Source organism: Xenopus laevis, chromosome 8S (genome assembly GCF_017654675.1).
Source record: "Xenopus laevis strain J_2021 chromosome 8S, Xenopus_laevis_v10.1, whole genome shotgun sequence".
Classification (NCBI taxonomy): domain Eukaryota; kingdom Metazoa; phylum Chordata; class Amphibia; order Anura; family Pipidae; genus Xenopus; species Xenopus laevis.
Genome location: NC_054386.1, coordinates 12,611,923 through 12,630,638, shown reverse-complemented (window position 1 = coordinate 12,630,638; position 18,716 = coordinate 12,611,923). Strand labels below are relative to the sequence as shown.

Sequence of the window (18,716 nt, the reverse complement as noted above, 5' to 3'; positions counted from 1 at the left end):
ATGCAATGTAAAAGCCAAAATCAATTTCTTAACAAAATCTCAGAGTTAAATGGACGAAGCAGTGGCTATAAAGTCTAAATGTAATATCCAGTTATGATTTCATTTGGAGCAGCCAATTTCATGGTCCTCTTGTTAAGGTGGCCATAGACGTAACAATTACGATCGCGTTCGTTTCAATACACATGTGTAGAGCTGAATCGTCAGATATACAGGTAGATATACGGGACGATCAAAATTTTCAGTCAGCCTGATCGACGAGCCAACCGATATCCAAGTCTTCTTCTGATATCGGTCGGCTCTTTTTCCACCATACACGCACCGAATATCGGACGAAAATTTCGTTTTGTATGATATTATCTGTGCGTCTATGGCCACCTTTAGTCTGTTGTTTCTGTCTACACTGCACTAGTGGCATGCCCCTTCCAGAATCCTTTTTATTTTGATTTACCTCTGTAATATGGGTAATACATTAATCTTCAGATCACAGTATTCAAAAAAAGTCAGATGTTGCGAAGCACCAGCACAGTACTGCTGCAGGTATGTTACAAAAATAACAGCGTGGAAACTAAAATGCAGTGTAATATATTTTTTTTATTATTATTACCTGAATGCCCATTAACATAAGCTAACCTGTGTGTGTTGCATCTTTCTGTGATTTTTTTTATAATAATAGACTTACAAAGCATGAACTGATCCAGTTAATAAGTGATTCAAAAAGGTGGCAGTGTAGCACTTGATTGAATTGCATGAATTCAGATTGGAATTCTATAGTTTAGCTGCTTTTATGCAACATCTTCCTGGTTTAGTTCATGTAGAGCACTGACTGTTTTTGCGCCATCTCAGTCTGTAAATATAATTCCAAACAAAACACACCACAAAATTAACCATACTGTTCATTGAGGCCAGCCATAAGAAGCAGCAGAGTTTTTAAAACTTCAACTAGACATTATAGAAAATACCAGTATGGGATCCGGTATCCGGAAACCTTCTTAATTACATTATTTGTCTCTGTAATAATAAAACAGTGCCTTGTACTTGACCCAAACTACCATATAATTAATCCTTATGGGAGGCAATACCAGACAGGGTTTATTTTATGTTTAATTATGGAAAGATCTGTTATCCAGAAAATCTCTGGTCCCAAGCATTCAGGATTATGGGTCCCATAACAGGCCCTTTACCAAACTTGATATTATCATTACGGATTTCAAATTATTTAATTAATAAATATCTGTATTTCTGGAGCAGTGCAATCGAGATAGCTTAAATTGGCAAAGACAATTACTTCCAGTAGCTTTCAAATATGTAATGCAAGAAAACTAGATATATTTTGCAACAGAAGATTATAACAAATGGGTATGATAATTTCAGCACAGATATTGTTCTGTTACCCATGATACTCCTCTTTTAGTTACTTATTTAAGTGGAATACTGGGAACCTCAAGGTTTTTGATTCTCAACTCAACGGTTTTGCATACTGGTTTTTAATAATATTTTTTTTTATCTTAATCAACATAAACTTGACTAGCTGCAATAAACTGTTCCTTTGTATTCCTTTTGAAGTAAATGTTTTATTAAAATCTCAGCGTAGGAGTTGGGGTTAATCCATAGTGTGTCACAAACACATACTGCTTTTACTCTGCAACTCCACTCTAATTTGCAGCCCAACACTAACCTTGTTACATTGTGAAGTGAAGGATTCTGGGACATTTATGTAGTAGGTGATGGACAGATTCCCTGGAAAGTAGAGAAAGTCCAATAATACATCACTTCACAATGGAATAAGTTGAGGGAGGGCTAGAATGACAGCCTTAATTAGGGTGGGGGAATAGTTACTTTGAATCTGGTATATCTGAATGAGCTCATGTCAAAAAGAAAGGGGGTTTATTTTCCCTTTTAAAGGGATGCTGTCATTCTTTAATAACATTTGCAGTATAGCCAGTGTAAAGGGTTTTTGTGCAGAGCTGGAAATGCTATTGATTTTTTACCATAGCTCTGGAATCAATCATTAGTGTGGCTTTAAATGCAGCCAAGCTCTGAAATCAATGTGGCTTTAAAAGCACCTCAATTTGCATCAATGTGAGAATCATTCACTTGCTCTTTTAGGAATCCATGCAGTCAGAAGAAATAGGCATCAAAGATAAAATCACCAAAAATCTTATAACATGAACATTTTTTTTTTTACTTTTTGTTACATTTGTACAGCAAGACCTCTGGTTCAAACACTTCCTCTAAGAAATGCTGTTAATAGTGAATCCATCTTACCAAAGAAGCCAAGTGGGTCTTTGCCTTCCCCTTCAGGGATCAAGAAAGATATTGTTCCGCTAGCATCCAAAAGGTAAGCTCACCAATATGCATACATTTTATAAAATACATTTTTTTTTTTTTTTTTGCAACATCTTGCTTGAACATTTACCTGGTGCGCACACTGTAATTTAGAGTTAAAAGGCCAATGTCCACATTGTTTGACATCATATAATAATAATAATATAGTCCTCAAATAACCTGTATGAGAATTGGCACTCTGTAATAAATGTGCGTCTTGATCCAACGCTGCATTTTCTGGCACTTTTAATAGACATTAAAGTAATAATTAAAGTAATATACAGTATAAATAAAGTAATTACCATACAGTAATTTAGCAGAGGTTCCATGCGCTTGTTGACACTTTAAGGGGCAGATTTATCAAGGGTCAAATTTCGAAGTAAAAAATACTTCGAAATTCGACCATCGAATTTAAATACTTCGAATAGTGAACTTGAAGTATTTTTCACCGAATTTGGCCATCGAATGATTCAATCGATTTTAGCGCACGATCGAACGATGTGTAAAGACTTAGAAAATGGTTGTAGAAGGTCCCCATAGGCTAACATAGCACTTCGGCAGGTTTAATTTGGCGAAGTATTGAAGTCGAAGTTTTTTTAAAGAGACAGTACTTTGATTATCGAATATTCAAACTATTTTACTTCGAATCAAATTCGAAGTAAATTTGAAGTCGTAGTATCCTATTCGATGGTCGAAGTATCCAAAAAATTACTTAGAATTTAGAATTTTTTTACTTCGAAAATTCCCTTGTATTCACTTCGATCCTTGATAAATCTGCAACTAAGGAATAGTAGTACCGTCCCTGTCATATCAAAATGGTGATCAGACATTTTAGAGACTATTTTTTTAATCCCATAAAAAGAACTGTCCAATAAATTTATAGACCCTTCTTAACACCATTCACAAGTTAAGCCCTAGTATGCCAAAATGATTTGCACTAGAACAAAGGTCTTTAAAAACAGACAGATTACAGACAGATTCCTTATCAATAACAATTACTTTTTTTACTAAACCATCAAGAATGCTAACATGCTTAGGGAATAACAAAAGTTGTTGTCTGTGTATATGTTTTTTTGGTTGGTTGCTTTTTCTCACTGTGCTCCTATGCCTTTTAATCTGCCTCTCTCACTCATTTCGCTCTGCTTCTCCCCTGCATCATTCTGGCTGTAGCAAATCTGTACGTCTTTTGAATTCGTGTAAATTATCTAAACCTTCAACAAGGTAATTTTTTTTATTTTTTACTTTTTGTACCAGCTGCTTTTGGCAGATCATGCCTTATGTATGCTATCAAAGATGTAAAAGATGCAAGAAAGCTCAAGCTATTGAGGTCAAATATGCATCCACCTAGCTGCAATGTCTTCCAAACTGTTGCTGCTGAGAATCCTAGGAGTTTTAATGCTCAACAGGGAAACGGTTTCAAATCTCCGAAACAGATTTGGCATCCTCTTGCATTTTCAGGCCTGCTTGTGATCCAAATAAACATTGTCTACTCTGTAATTTTAGGCAATGTATTGTATTAAGATGGTTGGCATCCGATGTCCTGATCTCAATTTTGCTTGCATTATTTACTAGCACAATACATTTGCTTCTTCTTTTAGGATGCAGTGCCAGTCCCATAAACAGCCTTTTGGAGATAGCTTGGTCCTTACATTTAAAAATATATTCAGTGTAGGGCACTTAATTATTATACATATCACAACCACTTATTTCAAAGACTCAAAATCACACAGCTAAAGAAGGGTAAAAAATGTTTAGCACAAGGCTGGTATTTGCAAAGATATTGTTATCCTTTATTATAGAATTGATATAGTCTTGAATACTTTACAGAGATTATACAACATATTCATCAGCCCCTCAATCCTGAGATGCGATTCTTTCTTAATATTAAGATATTAATATTTTTTGTTAGTAAATTATATATTTATACTATATATATTTTGCAATTTGAGATTTCAAAAGGCCAGAATAAGCCGCTAGAGGCAGCAATTATAAATCCACCTTATACCGTAATCAATCCACTGCCTTTCTTCCTGCATTCTACATAATTATAAAGTAAAAAGTTATGTGATTTTGCTTACTGTACACAATTTTTTATTTTAGTAATGTCAAGAGAACGAATTCTATTGAGCGTATCTCTCCTGGAGTGAGAAGGGAAAGTTCTGGAGATGCCAAAGGTGGCCGTAATCGTGCAGGCTCAACGAGCAGTTCATCCAGTGGAAAAAAAAATAGTGACAGGTACAGTAAAAACAACTGAACACATCATTCTGTGGAATTCTGCACTGTTGAAAATCAATCCCATCTTTCCTTTCCAGGTCAGACCTCTATGTTAAAAAGATAATTTACTGGCTCATTGAAAATTGTTTAACTTTTTTATCCTAAGATTTCTAGCGTCAATCTTGCATTAGTATAGTATGTGTTCAATTTTAATTGAATATTTTGCAATATATTTAAGCTGGCCAACTACGTCAAAGTCATCCCATATCTGGCCAGTCCTATGCTCAATATTCATCTGATTCATTAAGAATTCTATTGCTTCATTATACATTTTACAAAGGGACTAAGTTTTACCTGCAACTTACTAGCTGCTTTCAAAGTAAAACTCCCAAACTTGGCTGCCCTTTTATTAGACACCAGTGGGATCACCTGACTATAGCTGGGAAGGTTGGGAGCTACAACATGGAGCTGGTCACTGCTCCTGTATAACTATAACAAACAGTGACAGCCTCCTTAAGTGACAGTCTTCTTCAGCTTGGGCCAGCTGTTCAGACAAGTTTTTGTGATATCTGTTCATTGGTTAGAAATACAAGGTAAATCAGCCAGCACTAAATCTTTTGACCGCAAATCTAGATTGTGAGCAGGAAACACCCTTCTTTGATTGGGAATTTTCCGGAGAAGAGTATAGGCATTTGGCCCACATTGTATTTTACTGGTAAAATGCAGCTTTGTAAATAATGCAATGCAAACAACACAGACAGTAGTCTAATTAGAAGATCTTTTCTCAGCAAATGTTATCCCTGTGTTTTTGAGCAGGCCCGGATTTGTGGAAAGGCCACCAAGGTCCGGTCCTAGGGCTGCAGGACTTTAGGGGGCGGCATGAAGCCCAACCACACCCAAATTGGTTTGGAAGCTCTGGGGCTGATCATGAGATACAATAGTTATTTAAATTTCCCATGCGCCAATCCCCAATGCTCCTGACCTGATAATTTGTGCAGGTAAACAAATGAAGGGGAGGAGACAGGGGTGATGAACGGCAGTGGGCCTAGGGGCACCTGTTATTTAAATCCGGCCCTGTTTTTGAGGGAGCCATCAGATACTTGGGTTTCCTCTCACACACTAAAATATAATTGAACTTGGAAAAACTGACCATGATGTGTGTGATGATGACCTATAATTTGGTCACCATTTGCTGCCAGCTCATCAAAGCTTCTAAAATATGTTCCCTAAAATGTAATAAGGCCTTTTGCACACATTGTGCTTTATAGTGATTTTAAACCATAGGCCTTACCATTAAAATATATTCTATAATACTTGACTACAGAAAGATTTGGGTCTTTACAACTGGAATTAGTCTTCAGCTAATTCCTGTGTTTCTCATTTTACAGGCTTTGAAAGGAAACTTTGGCTTGGTTCTATAATTAATGCAATATACTGCAAGGCTTTTTTCATATTTAATTAACAAATTGCATATACCTTGATTAATGGATTGATTTAATTGTGGTCAAAAGGTAACGAGTTACATGGCATTTCACCAGGTGCTGAATTTTGAAACCTTTGCACAGCCATCCTATCATATACCAAAATTGAGTGCCTTGGAACTACAAAAGGCTGCAAAATGCAAAAGAAAGCACAAACCCATTGTTACCTCTGAGTTTTTAGAACTTCCTCTGACATTTATACTTTATTTCAAAGCAATAATGTTTGCAAAGCATTTTCCTGTTCATCTACCTGTAACTTGTCCTTTATTATTTCTTATAAGCAGGAAATGAGCCAATATGTTTCCCTTTAACCCTTCACTGTTTAAAGAGCTATGATATACTAAATGTCACAGTTAGCTGGTTAAACAGAGACTACATAGCAGCATTTTCTGCGGGACAACTCCCAGCTGTCACAGTGCAGTGGTACACTTTTTAAAATGTGAACGCAAAAATGTTTTTTTTTTTGCACACAGTAGAGAAGGAATAAATGGGTACTGGTGGTCAGCATTAAATAAAGTAACCCCACAGCATTTATGCTTATTGATTTCTCTTATACTAAAAGCATAAATATCAGGAAAGTGGTGACCTGTAAGAGGAAAGTTGCACTAGTATCCTGAACCGAATGGGCAGAGCTTTTTTGGACATCTTCAGTATTATTGAATAAATGGGAACATTTATTCTGCATTACTTTATACATGAGATCAACTTTATATTTTAAGGGAGAAATTGAGATACGGCTGCATCTGCCTTTTCACGTTAAACTGTACAAATCTCCAGCTGGCAAATACATTTAAAATGTAATTCTAACTAATGATTTTCTTTTTTAGCAAACCCAAGGAACCCATGTTCAGTGCAGGTGAGTCTTTTTCTCAAAAATAAAAGTATATCACTGTCTGTTGCAGTTGAGTTCTTATTTAACTTGTCAAACATGGGTTTGAAAATGTTGTTCAGACAGTGAGTTCTATCTACTCTGTAGTGGTGAGAGGGAGGAAACTATATTCAAATCACAGAAAGATCCCTTATACAGAAAGACCCAGGTCCATATATACATATATACATATATATATATATATATATATATATATATATATATATATATATATATATATATATATATATATATATATATATATATATATATATATATATATATATATATATATATTGCCGAGGGGGAGAGTTAATGTTACAACTTGTATATAAAAAACTTTAAACCGGCATTCCCATAAAATAAACTTTAGGACATAGGACTTGAGAAAGGTCCTAATGAGGACCGAAACATTGGACTTCTATACAATATGGTAGAAATAAAAAGATTGAAGTTTTTTAAGGGTGTGCCGGTTTTAAAGTTTTTATAATATATATAATGGCATGCTGGCAACAGAGGGGCCAGGCTGTAACAGCTTCCTTACAAGATTTGTTGATCTCCCCTTCTTAATATCATGTAATACTTAGTAAGGATGCTGTGAGTTGCAATTAAGTATTCATTCGAGATATGCAGTAAGTTGTTGTTTAACAAAATGTAATGGTTTATCTGATGTGACCCTTACCCCTTGGCGTTTCATTTTCCATCCATTCTGTTTTCCCTTCTGCCTTAGTGCCAACAGTGGGATGGTAAATAGAGAAGCTCTAAAGGTCTCTAAGAGATTTAGTAAACAAATGGAGATAGTTGCTTGGCACCAGCTTGCAGCATCAGTGGTAGTTCTTGCAGATAATACAGTACATGAAATTGACTTTGTTATTGGATACACTAAACTCCTTTGCTGCTCAGAAAGCATTATTGTGAACCTGGAATTCTGACTCTGGTATACTTAAAATGGTGTCCAGTGTTTTGTTCTATGATTATGTGGCTACAAACAGTGATATAATTTTACTAGGGATGCACTGAATCCACTTTTTTGGATTCGCCTGAACCCCCAAATCCTTTGCGAAAGATTCGGCCGAATACCAAACCGAATCCGAACCCTAATTTGCATATTCAAATTAGGGGTGGGAAGGGGGAAAACATTTTTTACTTCCTTGTTTTGTGACAAAAAGTCACGCGATTTCCCTCCCCGCCCCTAATTTACATATGCAAATTAGGATTTCAGTTCGGCCAGGCAGAAGGATTCGGCCGAATCTGAATCCTGCTTAAAAAGGCCGAATCCTGGCCGAATCCCGAACCGAATCCTGGATTTGGTGCATCCCTAAATTTTACATTGTGTTTAGTTCACTTAATGCTTCTTAGGTGCGCTAGGCAAATGATAACTTTTTTTGCAGTGCTTGGTAAATCTCAATTAAAATGGAGACTATCTTAAAATTGGAACTCCTGTATTGCAATGATTTGTTCCATGTGATCATGGAAACCTCCTCTGTAGCTGCCCCACCTCGCTTAGGCTCATGGTGTAATGCAAAACTTCCATCAGCTTTGGATTAATGTCCCTCTGCTTTCTATATTGGTGCACAGATTCACTGGAAGGTAGAGAATCTTCAAGGGTGGATAACTCTGTGAGTCTAAGGGGGTGGGGAAATGGTCCCTGCAAGCACAGACAGACTATCATACCTGTGGAATCAGGTATGTCTGTGTTTAAATGTATTTTCGGAAATTTAGATATTGATTTTGCACCTTTTTCCGTACAAAATGGGGCTGATCCAAATGTGTGGCCCTTATTCAATTAATTAATTCATACATGGTGCCAATAAAATGCTGTTGTCCGTGTAAGGCATACATGCCATGGATGACCTGAGCCATCCGAAAAAATAAACTATTCATCTGGTACAAGCCCAACTGTTCTCTTGGGCTTAGAAGGCCTGAAAGCATAAAAAAACAGGAGTAAAATACTATTTAACAGCTTCTACCCAAGAGCAGGGAGACTAACTGCAAACTGGTCCAGTGGATAGGATATAAACAACCACTAGGACTTAACTAACCTCATGAACTCACTGGACTGCTTATATATTCCAATATATTTCTGTACTCACTGCACATTTCTGCATTACATTGCACCTTGTTATTGTATTCTGTAATTCTATATTATAAATTAGTTGCGTCTTACTGCTCTATGCTGCACAAGAAACGCCTATGTACTTTTAGTACAAATGGCAATAAACAACTACTTGACTTGGAAGGATTCAGTTATTGGCCAATTATAATATTTCCCCAGCCCAATCAACATCTCAGCTAGCCAGAAAGGTGATGCTTTTGGTCTTGTAAATTGGCCAATGAACTGCCAGTGACTTGGGGCTTAAAGGAACAAAAACAACGCAAAACAAATGTGTTTTAAAGGAATGACTATAATGTAGTGTTGTGCTGCACTGGTAAAAGCTGCGTGTTTGCTTCAGGTAGATGACTATAGTTTATATAAAGAAGCTGCTGGGGGGGGCAGCTAATAAAATCTGAAAAAGGAGAAAAGGCACAGAATACACAGCAGATAACAGATAAGCTCTGTAGTATACAATGGGATTCTTCAGAACTTTATCTACTGTGTAGCCTGTGCTTAAATGGCTGCCCCATGGCTACACAGCAGCTTGTTTATATAAACTATAGTAGTGTTTCTGAAGCAAAAACACCAGTTTTACCAGTGCATGGCAACAGTACATTATATTGTCATTCTTTGAAAACACTTTCAATCTTTGGTGTTACAGTTCCTTCAAGTAATATTCCACTGGGTGGTTAACTTATGTAAATGCAGCATCTAGATAGTGGGCCAGTATAAGTGTAGAAGGCTCATTGATGTCCGCAAGTGCAGTAAGCAAAGAGCTATTTCCATTTTTTTTAACACTATGCAGCATCCCCCCCCCCCAGAATTCCAGCAACATTGCAGTGGCATTGGGCTGCAACATTGCAGTGTCCAGTGCATCGCATTTAACACAAATGCTTCACACTTTACTGTGAATCTAATGCAGTTGTTCATTCCAAGTCCAGTTGGCGTCATTCAGTGTGAGAGTGACACATTTCATATGGTGCTGAGGGAACCATGGAGCCACTGCTGTGTCAGTAGGTATAACTGCACTTGATTCAGAATGGAAGGAAAGGACTGGAGCAGAGCACAACTATAAGGAAATACATAGAGAGAATTTTAACATCTTTAATGAATGGGCTTTTACTTTGTGTGAATGCAATTGCGATAGTGGGTGTCAATGACCCCTGTGCTCTTCTGACAAAAAGTCTCTGAACTGTGAATCTCTTTACCCCTAATTTTCTTTCTGTCTCTGTAATCACAAGGGAAGCGCCGTGTGACACACTGCAAAGGTAGGATTCACTTGCCAATGCTCATACTCTCTATGGGCAGCGCTGTTGCCAAGGTGATCGGAGCTTCATTAAAAACACCTTTAATGCCAAAATGACATGCAGCAGCTTTGTAGTAACCCCCCCCCCCCAACTGATTATAACTTAAGGGTCAAAAAATTTTTGCCTGCCCTTCTTAAATTTATATAAAAGTGTTTCTCTGTTTTGCACATTTCTTCCAAAATAATGATTACAGTTGGGCTCTATGCTTGCTGCAAACACCCAGGTAAAACCCTTACTTGAAAGGCTGTTTGATCTTGGCAAATAAAAGCCAGTGCTTACCCAAGGACTATACCCCCTGTTCATAGAAAGCTGGCTTCTGAAATGTAGTCCGTAGTGAAGTATGTAGATAGCTTGCATAGTTTGCTTTGCTAGTATCCTATTCTAATGAATAAATAGAATGCATTAAAGTCTACTTTCCTACTCCCAAGCAACTGTGTGCGCAAAGCTAGCTCTTGGTGAAATATCCTCAGCTAATTTGCTGCTTGTTCCAAGTTCAAATGCAATGTCTTGCATTTTTATAACATTGCTATTGTTCATTTGGCTCTTTACTAGTAGAAAAAACAAAACTGTGCATGTTCTCTTTTCCTACTAAGTAAAACAAGGCAACTCCTATTAATGAGAAGTGCTTGGTCTCTAAAGCATACCAATATCCACAGCAATTGGATCCATTTTGTGGATAGCAGTGCTTAATTAGGCCATATGGATGACTAAGTAGTAGTCCAGTAAGTAGTCCAGTGTAGTCCTGCGTGTGATGTATGTATATCTATTTTGGCACCAAGTGGACCTGTCCCCACACACACAAAAATTGTATAATGAAAGTTTGCAAATTAAACATGAATCCCACATTCTGCCCTTCCTTGAATATGGCTGCACTCCTTACATTCCCCCTCCCTCCTCAATCTCTATAATTGTGTAGGGCATTCGATTCCCCCAATCCTGGTGCATACACAAACTTTTGGGGTGATACACAACTTGCCTTAAGTGTCCACAAAAGGGCGCCTGCCTGTCTGCTGTGATTTGTGTTTAATTTCAAGTTTATTTCGCTCAACTAAAAGATTTGTAATTATTTCTTAGGGTAACAGGTCCCCTTTAAGGTTAAGAATCAGGCAGAGAAGAAGAGATCCTCTGTTAGTAATGATTGACTGCATTACATAGTTTTGTAATGTAGTCGGTTCTGGTGAGGTGCATACTCAGCCACAAGTGAGTACTGCTTGGTAGGAACAGCATTTCTTTCTGGTGACAGCTGCCTGGTACTCATAGATGCAGCCGCAATGCAGTTGCTTAAGCACAATATGATAGGCTTTTGTTAGGTCCCAGCCTTACATTTTGTTGATTAGAACTATATAAAGATGTTAAAGGTATACTGTCATGGGAAAAAATTTTTTTTTTCAAAATGCACCAGTTAATAGTGCTAGTCCATCAGAATTCTACACTGAAATCCGTTTCTCAAAAGAGCAAAGAGATTTTTTTTATATTTAATTTTGAAATCTGACATGGGGACTAGACATATTGTCAGATTCCCAGGTGCCCCAAGTCATGTGACTTGTGCTCTGATAAACTTCAATCACTCTTTACTGCTGTACTGCAAGTTGGAGTGATATCACCCCCCTCCCTTTTCCACCCCAGTAGCCAAACAAAAGAACAATGGGAAGGTAACCAGATAACAGCTCCCTAACACAAGATAACAGCTGCCTGGTAGATCTAAGAACAACACTCAATAGAAAAAGCCAAGTCCCACTGAGACACATTCAGTTACATTGAGTAGGAGAAACAACAGCCTGCCAGAAAGCAGTTCCATCCTAAAGTGCTGGCTCTTTCTGAAAGCACATGACCAGGCAAAATGACCTGAGATGGCGCCTACACACCAATATTACAACTAAAAAAAAATACACTTGCTGGTTCAGGAATAACATTTTATATTGTATAGTGAATTATCATAAAAATGATGACAGAATCCCTAAAATGTGACAAACATTTTTTGTTAAAGCCTTAAAAAGCAAGGGGTTTCTAAACCAGTTTGTGCCTCATTCCACATCACTAAAATTGCCTTTAACACAAATAGCATTGAGCAATGTTTCAAGCCACAGTTGACCATTTGTTAGGCTCCAGGCACCATAGGCTGTCATTGAAAATATGATGGAGAGGTTCAGAGCTTAATGCTTATCTTGAGTTACAGAAGTAGGAAGATCTTCGTCAGTAGAATACAGAACAAAACCTCTCCTGACGAAGATCCCTGTGGGGGATCGAAACGTTGAGTCTCCAATAAAGTATCACATTTGTTAAGCTTCAGAAGAGTCCCATGAGTGTCGCTATTCCTGCAGATATATCATTACACGTTTGCCGGCACCTGGGCATTTACACAGGAAACGGAGTGCACCTTTGGGACTTGTTATATATATATATATATTTTTTTTATGTATATATATATATATATATATATATATATATATATATATATATAGATAGATAGATAGATAGATAGAGATATATATATATATATATATAGATATATATAAATATATATACTGTATATACATATATATACACACACACATATACATATTTTTTGCATTTTTTTTTCTTGTAAGTTACTTCTGTGCCAATAGTTGGCTCTCACATGGTGCCTGGAGCCCAGAACTGCTATCAGAAATCACAGGGTGGCTAGGGTTCCCACATGTTAATAAAAAGATATTGGTTTAGGGCCCCCCATAATAAAACATTTGTGCCAGGGCCCCCACCATTAAAAAATATTGGTGGCTAGGACCCCACATGAGAAAAAAAAATGGTGGCCAGGCCCCCCCCACATTATGAGAAAATTGGTGGCCAGGGCCCGTTAAACGTCCATGCCTTTCCCGAAGTCAGCAACTCTCAGAAAGTTGGGGGGCCCCCTACAACTCTCCCCCCTGTCCCCCCCCGGTGGCTGCCCTGCTGGAGCCTATCTATGGTGCATAGCTATATTTTGTACCGTGGTCAGCACAGTCATTGCACGATATCACTGCAGGCTATTATCTGCACCTTCTTGGATACTTGGTCAGAATGTCATCAGGTGGGATGGGTTAAAAATGTTTGTTTTCTTTTGAAAGAACTGGTATCTTAGTACTCGCAATAGGAAATATGCAGCCCTTAGAGCAGACTTGGTAAGCAGACATACTGAATGCTTCTCTTTAACCCAAATAAGCAATTTGTTGAGTAGAGGTTCCCTTGTTTAATGCAAACCGTTCAACACTAGACCTAGACATATTGGCTTTCATTATAAGCTACAATTGTAGTGGTATGTAAAGCCACAAATACACTGGCAGGTTACTTCTGAAGTGAGCGTTGCGAGCTCCGGATTCTGTCAGATGTAGGGCTTCATTTATAACATGGTAGTCTGTTTTAGCCCAAACAATCTTGCTTTAGGAAATGTATACAATGCTTATATAGACATTGCACAGTTAATACATTTAGACAAAATGAGATTTAGCCAGAATAAGCAGTGTTTGTTTCACTAGTAGCCTGCATTGTAGAGACAAACCTGCTGTTACAGAGCTCCTAGCTTGCCTTTTATGTGCACCTGCTTTCATAAAGTTGTCTGTGATGTGCAGTGGTATTTGCCATCCGTCTTTCAATCTGTGTCAGACTGGTTTTCTGGGATATCAGGGAAACCTTGGCAAGCCCTGAGGGAGTAGAGCAATTCATGTGTCGCCTTCCCTTCATTACATTCTCTCATTTTCCTTCTTTTCTTCCACACAGACACTCTTTATTTATCGGTTCATGTATTTACATTATTACCTTCCATGCATTTTCTGCTTTTGTTTTTTCTTTTTTCCAATTATTTATTTATACATGCACTTCTTTAAATAGAAGGAAAGAATGAATGTTTACAAAACTGCAGTGAGCAATTGCGATTTATCTTCGCCCTAAATTGCATAGCAAAATCCAGGTCTAGCACAGATTGAATTCTACCAGGTAGAACGTATTTTGTAATGGGAAGAAATATTCCTTTTTATCATTAATTGTTGCCTGTGTACTTTCTCTGCGTGATTCCTCGTCAATTTTACCCAGTAACTGTACAGATTTTGCTGGCTGCCCAACTGCTTGACTCCATTAAGAAAGAGACGGAATCCACTGATCGCCTCACAGAGCTGCACACGCCAACCATTTCTGAGAGTGGACAAGTGTCGTCCGATTCTCCAAAGTCCCATTCCCTCCCGCTGGTTAAAAGTCCTAGCCAAACCAGTCTCCCTTTTCCCATGTCCCCTAGTTTTAAGAGCCCCAAGTCCCCTGGCAGTTATTTCCAGCTTTGCTATTAATAAAAGCATAGTAGAATCTTATTTTGGAATGCAATAAAAATAGATTTGTCTTATTAAATAGCCCTGATCTTTGGTATTGTATAAGTAATCATTTTACCTGTGTTTTGTTTATGATTTCATTATAGGCATGTCACAAGATATTTGTGTGTTGATTTATGTGCATGTGGATGTTACTAATTGCATTAAAGAGCTTTTACTATTCTGGTTGCGGACTTGTGTATTTTTTTTCCCAACTTTGTATTTTAATTTGCTTGGTACAAGAAAACTTTTTATTTTTTTGTTTCCACTAAAAACTACTATTCAGATTGTCATACAGATGATAACTAACCTGAGATGGTCACGAGTTAATGGTTTGCATTTCTGACTTGCAAATATATTGAAAATCATCCAATTTATTGAACTTTTTTCTTTTTTGTAGAGGAAGGCTATGTAAAAATGTTCCTGAGAGGACGTCCTGTTGCCATGTATATGCCCAAAGATCAAGTGGACACTTATAGTTTGGAGGCAAAAGGTGAACTGCCAGCTAAAAGGCTTAAGCTGGAATGGGTGTATCCTGTTTATTCATTTCACTTTGGTAATAATCATCTTGACTCTAGGTATTTGAGGAATGAAATTAAAGGTATAATTAAACTGAATATGTACTGCATTTGTTGGATAAGGATCTTTCCATGCAGGGGCCGATCCTGGCCCCTCCGCCGCCTGAGGCAGCAGCAGTTGCTGCTGCCCCCCCTTCCCCGGAAATTCGCTCTTAAAGTACCAGGAGCAGCATTTTTGCTGCCCCTGGTACCTAGTGGGGTGCTGCCGCCTGAGGCGACAGCCTCAACTCGCCTCATTGGCGAAGCACCCCTGTTTCCATGGTAACGCATATGTAGGCTTATGACCCCAATATGTTACTACTATTTTCACTGTTTGTGGCAGATAAAATTGTTAAACACCTTTTTGCACTTTTAAGTGGTCAGTGGAAGTAAGATTAACAAAAATTTGCAAAAACGGGGTTGTATTTAATTGTCTCTGGTCAAAGTTTTCAAATGGGTTGGAAATAGAAGACGGAATGATTACAAACTTGTACCTATAAACCTGTAAAGTTATAAGGGCACTTTTACTAAAGGGCGAAGTGACCAACGCTGGTGATGATTCGCCAGCGTGACGTCATTTCGCTACTTTGATGATTTACTAACGGGAGCAGGCGTCACTCCGCTAGCGAAGGAGATAGACGCTATCGTTGCTTCGCACTCTTAACGACAGGCGAATTTTTGCTCTGGTGAATTGACGTAACTCCGCAAATTCACGAAGATGCGGAATTTACTGAACGTTACCTCGTTTGCCAGACTTTCCTTCGCCAGCTCAGACCAGGCAAAGTGCAATGGAGTGCATAGGACTTCCAATTTTTAGCTGGCGTCTTTTCCTTTTTTCAGAGTGATAGCCTGCAAAAGTCCGTAAATTTTTTATTTTTTTTTGGGTAACCGGGTTTCCCCCCTCCATTCTCTAACATATGGCACATAAATGATACACTGGGCACATGTGTAGGGCATTATAACAACTCTATTTTATTTATTAAGGTTCCCTGGACTTGTGTAATGTATTTGCAGCAACATATAAGTCCATGTAACTTTATCATTTCCTGCCATATGCAAATTAGGCAACGCTATCGCATCTTCGCTTTGATTGCCAAAGTAACGATTGCGAAAGTTCGCCAACGTTCGGCACCCTGGACAGAACTTTGCATTTCAGTAAATTAGTGTTGTTTGAGCGAATTTTCACCTGGGGAAGTGTTGAGATGGCTTGCGAAGCCGTTGCTGGCGAATTTTCGTCGCTTAGTAAATTTACCCCATAGTGTTTTGTAATTCAAGAGGAACTGGTAATTACTGTATGTTTTACCACCTCGAGCAGATTCTTGGGCTCCGTATACTTTAGTTTAAAGATCAATGTATTTAATAATGAAATGCAGTGCACAATATCCATTTAAGTTCATGGATTCATTTCAGTTTACTCGTTGTTTAGCAATATTGAGCTTTATGTGGTGACTGTTGTACGTGCCAGTGGAATTTCTCCTTTATTCATGATCCAGATATGGCTACCGGGGACGAGACTGCCGCAGCAACTTGTACCTTTTGCCTACAGGAGAAACTGTATATTTTATTGCTTCTGTAGTTGTGTTATATAATGTTGAAGAGCAGCTGCAAAGACATTACACTGGCCACACAGATGACGTCAAGTGGTAAGTCCTATTGAATACTTTACAAGTTTATCAGCAATTTTGGTTCTGGTGCAAGCTTTAACAATTTCTGCCAGACCATTGCTTTTATAATTAAGGTTATCTGATACTGTCAACACCAACACCCTCTTTGGTAGCACTTAAATGAATACCAGCCTCTTAAACAGATGCTAGGCACTCGAGTCATGTCATATGCTTGATTCAAGTGCATATGTATTTTTTATAACCTCTTAGAAGTATTGGTTTAATTATTAATTACCATGCTGACTCCTACATATGTTCTTCTTGCAGCCTCGCTGTCCATCCAGATAAAATTACTATAGCAACAGGCCAGGTTGCCGGTACATCTAAGGATGGGAAAGTAAGTGATAATTTTTTTTAATATCAATTAAAAAAAAATTTAATTTTAATTTTAATAATGAAGTATGTGTAATTGGCTGGATTCTCTTTTTTTCTATATTTCACTTAATGCAATAAAGCTAAAAATCAAATATATAATCTTCATCAAGCTGTCATGTTATATTTAGACGCCTATTTATCAAAGTTCGAATTTCAAATTCATGTGATTTTTTTTTTTTTAACTTTAATATACTCACAATTCGACTGGCAGGTTATTTAGGAAAAAATTTGAACTTCTAATATTCGATCAAACAATTCCGACCCGAAAATTTGAATCGTATTCGATTCGTATTTGATTTGTTCGAATCGAGTTTTTCTCCGGGGAAAAAAAAAACAAAAACTTGAATGTCAGGAAGGCTATTAAAATCTCCAAATGGCTCAGCCATTGACTTGTACATGAACTCAGCAGGTTTTAGGTGGCAAATATTCAAATTAGGACTGTTTCCATGGTAAAGGTGTGATCTCACATTCAAATTTACATTGGAATAGGGGGTTTAAAATTCGAATGTGGGAATTTTGATCCCAAAAAAATTTAGAACTAGATTTACTATTCGACACTTAATAAATCTGCCCCCTAGTAATCTGTATGCAATCAATGTTAAAATTCTCTGCCTCACTAGGGCACATTCTAGAATTTTTATTTTATAGGCAAGAAATCCGTTTTTGGGTGGTTTTAATGTTTTTGTAGGCCTAAAAAGACAGACCGTACTGTGGCATATATTATTTGTTACTTCTAACTACCTAAACTTTATCGGCAAAATTCTGATGTGACCTTCAAGCTTGAAGCAGGTTGCATCCAAATGCAATGTTGTCACTCTGTTGCAACACACTGTAGTTTATAAAGGTCTGATTTTGATGGTCTGATTTTGATGCTAATTTGATATGCAGGTTTGAAAGCTCCATCGGATTAGCTAATCTATTCTGTTATTTCCTGCCTGTAGAAAAAAGGGTTGTGTTTGGAAATCACAAAAAAATGCAATTAGTTGCTTTAAAAGAACACACAGATGCAGTATATTTTTTTGTGTTTTCAAACACACACACATAAAAATACCCATGTGTAAGAGCCCTACAAATTTTTCATGAAAATTAGTTTTGAGTAAGTATTCAGTTACAATTATCTTTTTATTTAATCTTAAAAAAGCTCCCTCTTGTGGTACAACACTAAAGGTCTAAATTCTTTTTCTAGCAATTGGCACCACATGTTCGCATTTGGGATTCTGTTACACTGAATACCTTGCATGTCATTGGAATGGGCTTCTTCGATCGTGCGGTTACCTGTGTTGCATTCTCTAAATCTGTAAGTATTCTAATGACGTTACCTGTAAAGTGTTGAATCAGGGTCAGAATAAGCCTAATTTAAAAACCAGGGGATCTTCTAGTGGGCCTCAGCCTAGGACAGTCTTCATCAGCAGATCCTTATTCCATGGGCCTTTATAAAGACCGATATACCATTTTACACCCTGCATGACAAAATTGATGCGAGATTTGGCCCAGAGTCAGGTGCTCTAGTGGGCTTAGAA

The 18,716-nt window shown here is 37.6% G+C and overlaps 1 protein-coding gene across 7 annotated transcripts in view; it reads left to right on the top strand.

The window, feature by feature from the left end:
- The window catches only part of LOC108699781 (echinoderm microtubule-associated protein-like 1), a 61,552-nt gene that overhangs the window by 20,824 nt on the left and 22,012 nt on the right, over nucleotides 1-18,716 (top strand). Inside the window, exons 3-11 of one of the 7 annotated variants that reach the window (XM_041574375.1) lie at nucleotides 2,206-2,338; nucleotides 3,496-3,546; nucleotides 4,426-4,560; nucleotides 6,848-6,876; nucleotides 10,225-10,251; nucleotides 15,001-15,130; nucleotides 16,651-16,800; nucleotides 17,089-17,158; nucleotides 18,383-18,493. In XM_041574375.1, coding sequence (XP_041430309.1) covers nucleotides 2,206-2,338; nucleotides 3,496-3,546; nucleotides 4,426-4,560; nucleotides 6,848-6,876; nucleotides 10,225-10,251; nucleotides 15,001-15,130; nucleotides 16,651-16,800; nucleotides 17,089-17,158; nucleotides 18,383-18,493 — 836 coding nt within the window. Of the gene's footprint in view, nucleotides 1-2,205; nucleotides 2,339-3,495; nucleotides 3,547-4,425; nucleotides 4,561-6,847; nucleotides 6,877-8,466; nucleotides 8,575-10,224; nucleotides 10,252-15,000; nucleotides 15,131-16,650; nucleotides 16,801-17,088; nucleotides 17,159-18,382; nucleotides 18,494-18,716 lie in introns of those variants that run through there. The other 6 variants (XM_041574374.1, XM_041574380.1, XM_041574376.1 and 3 more) reach the window with 6 other exon arrangements.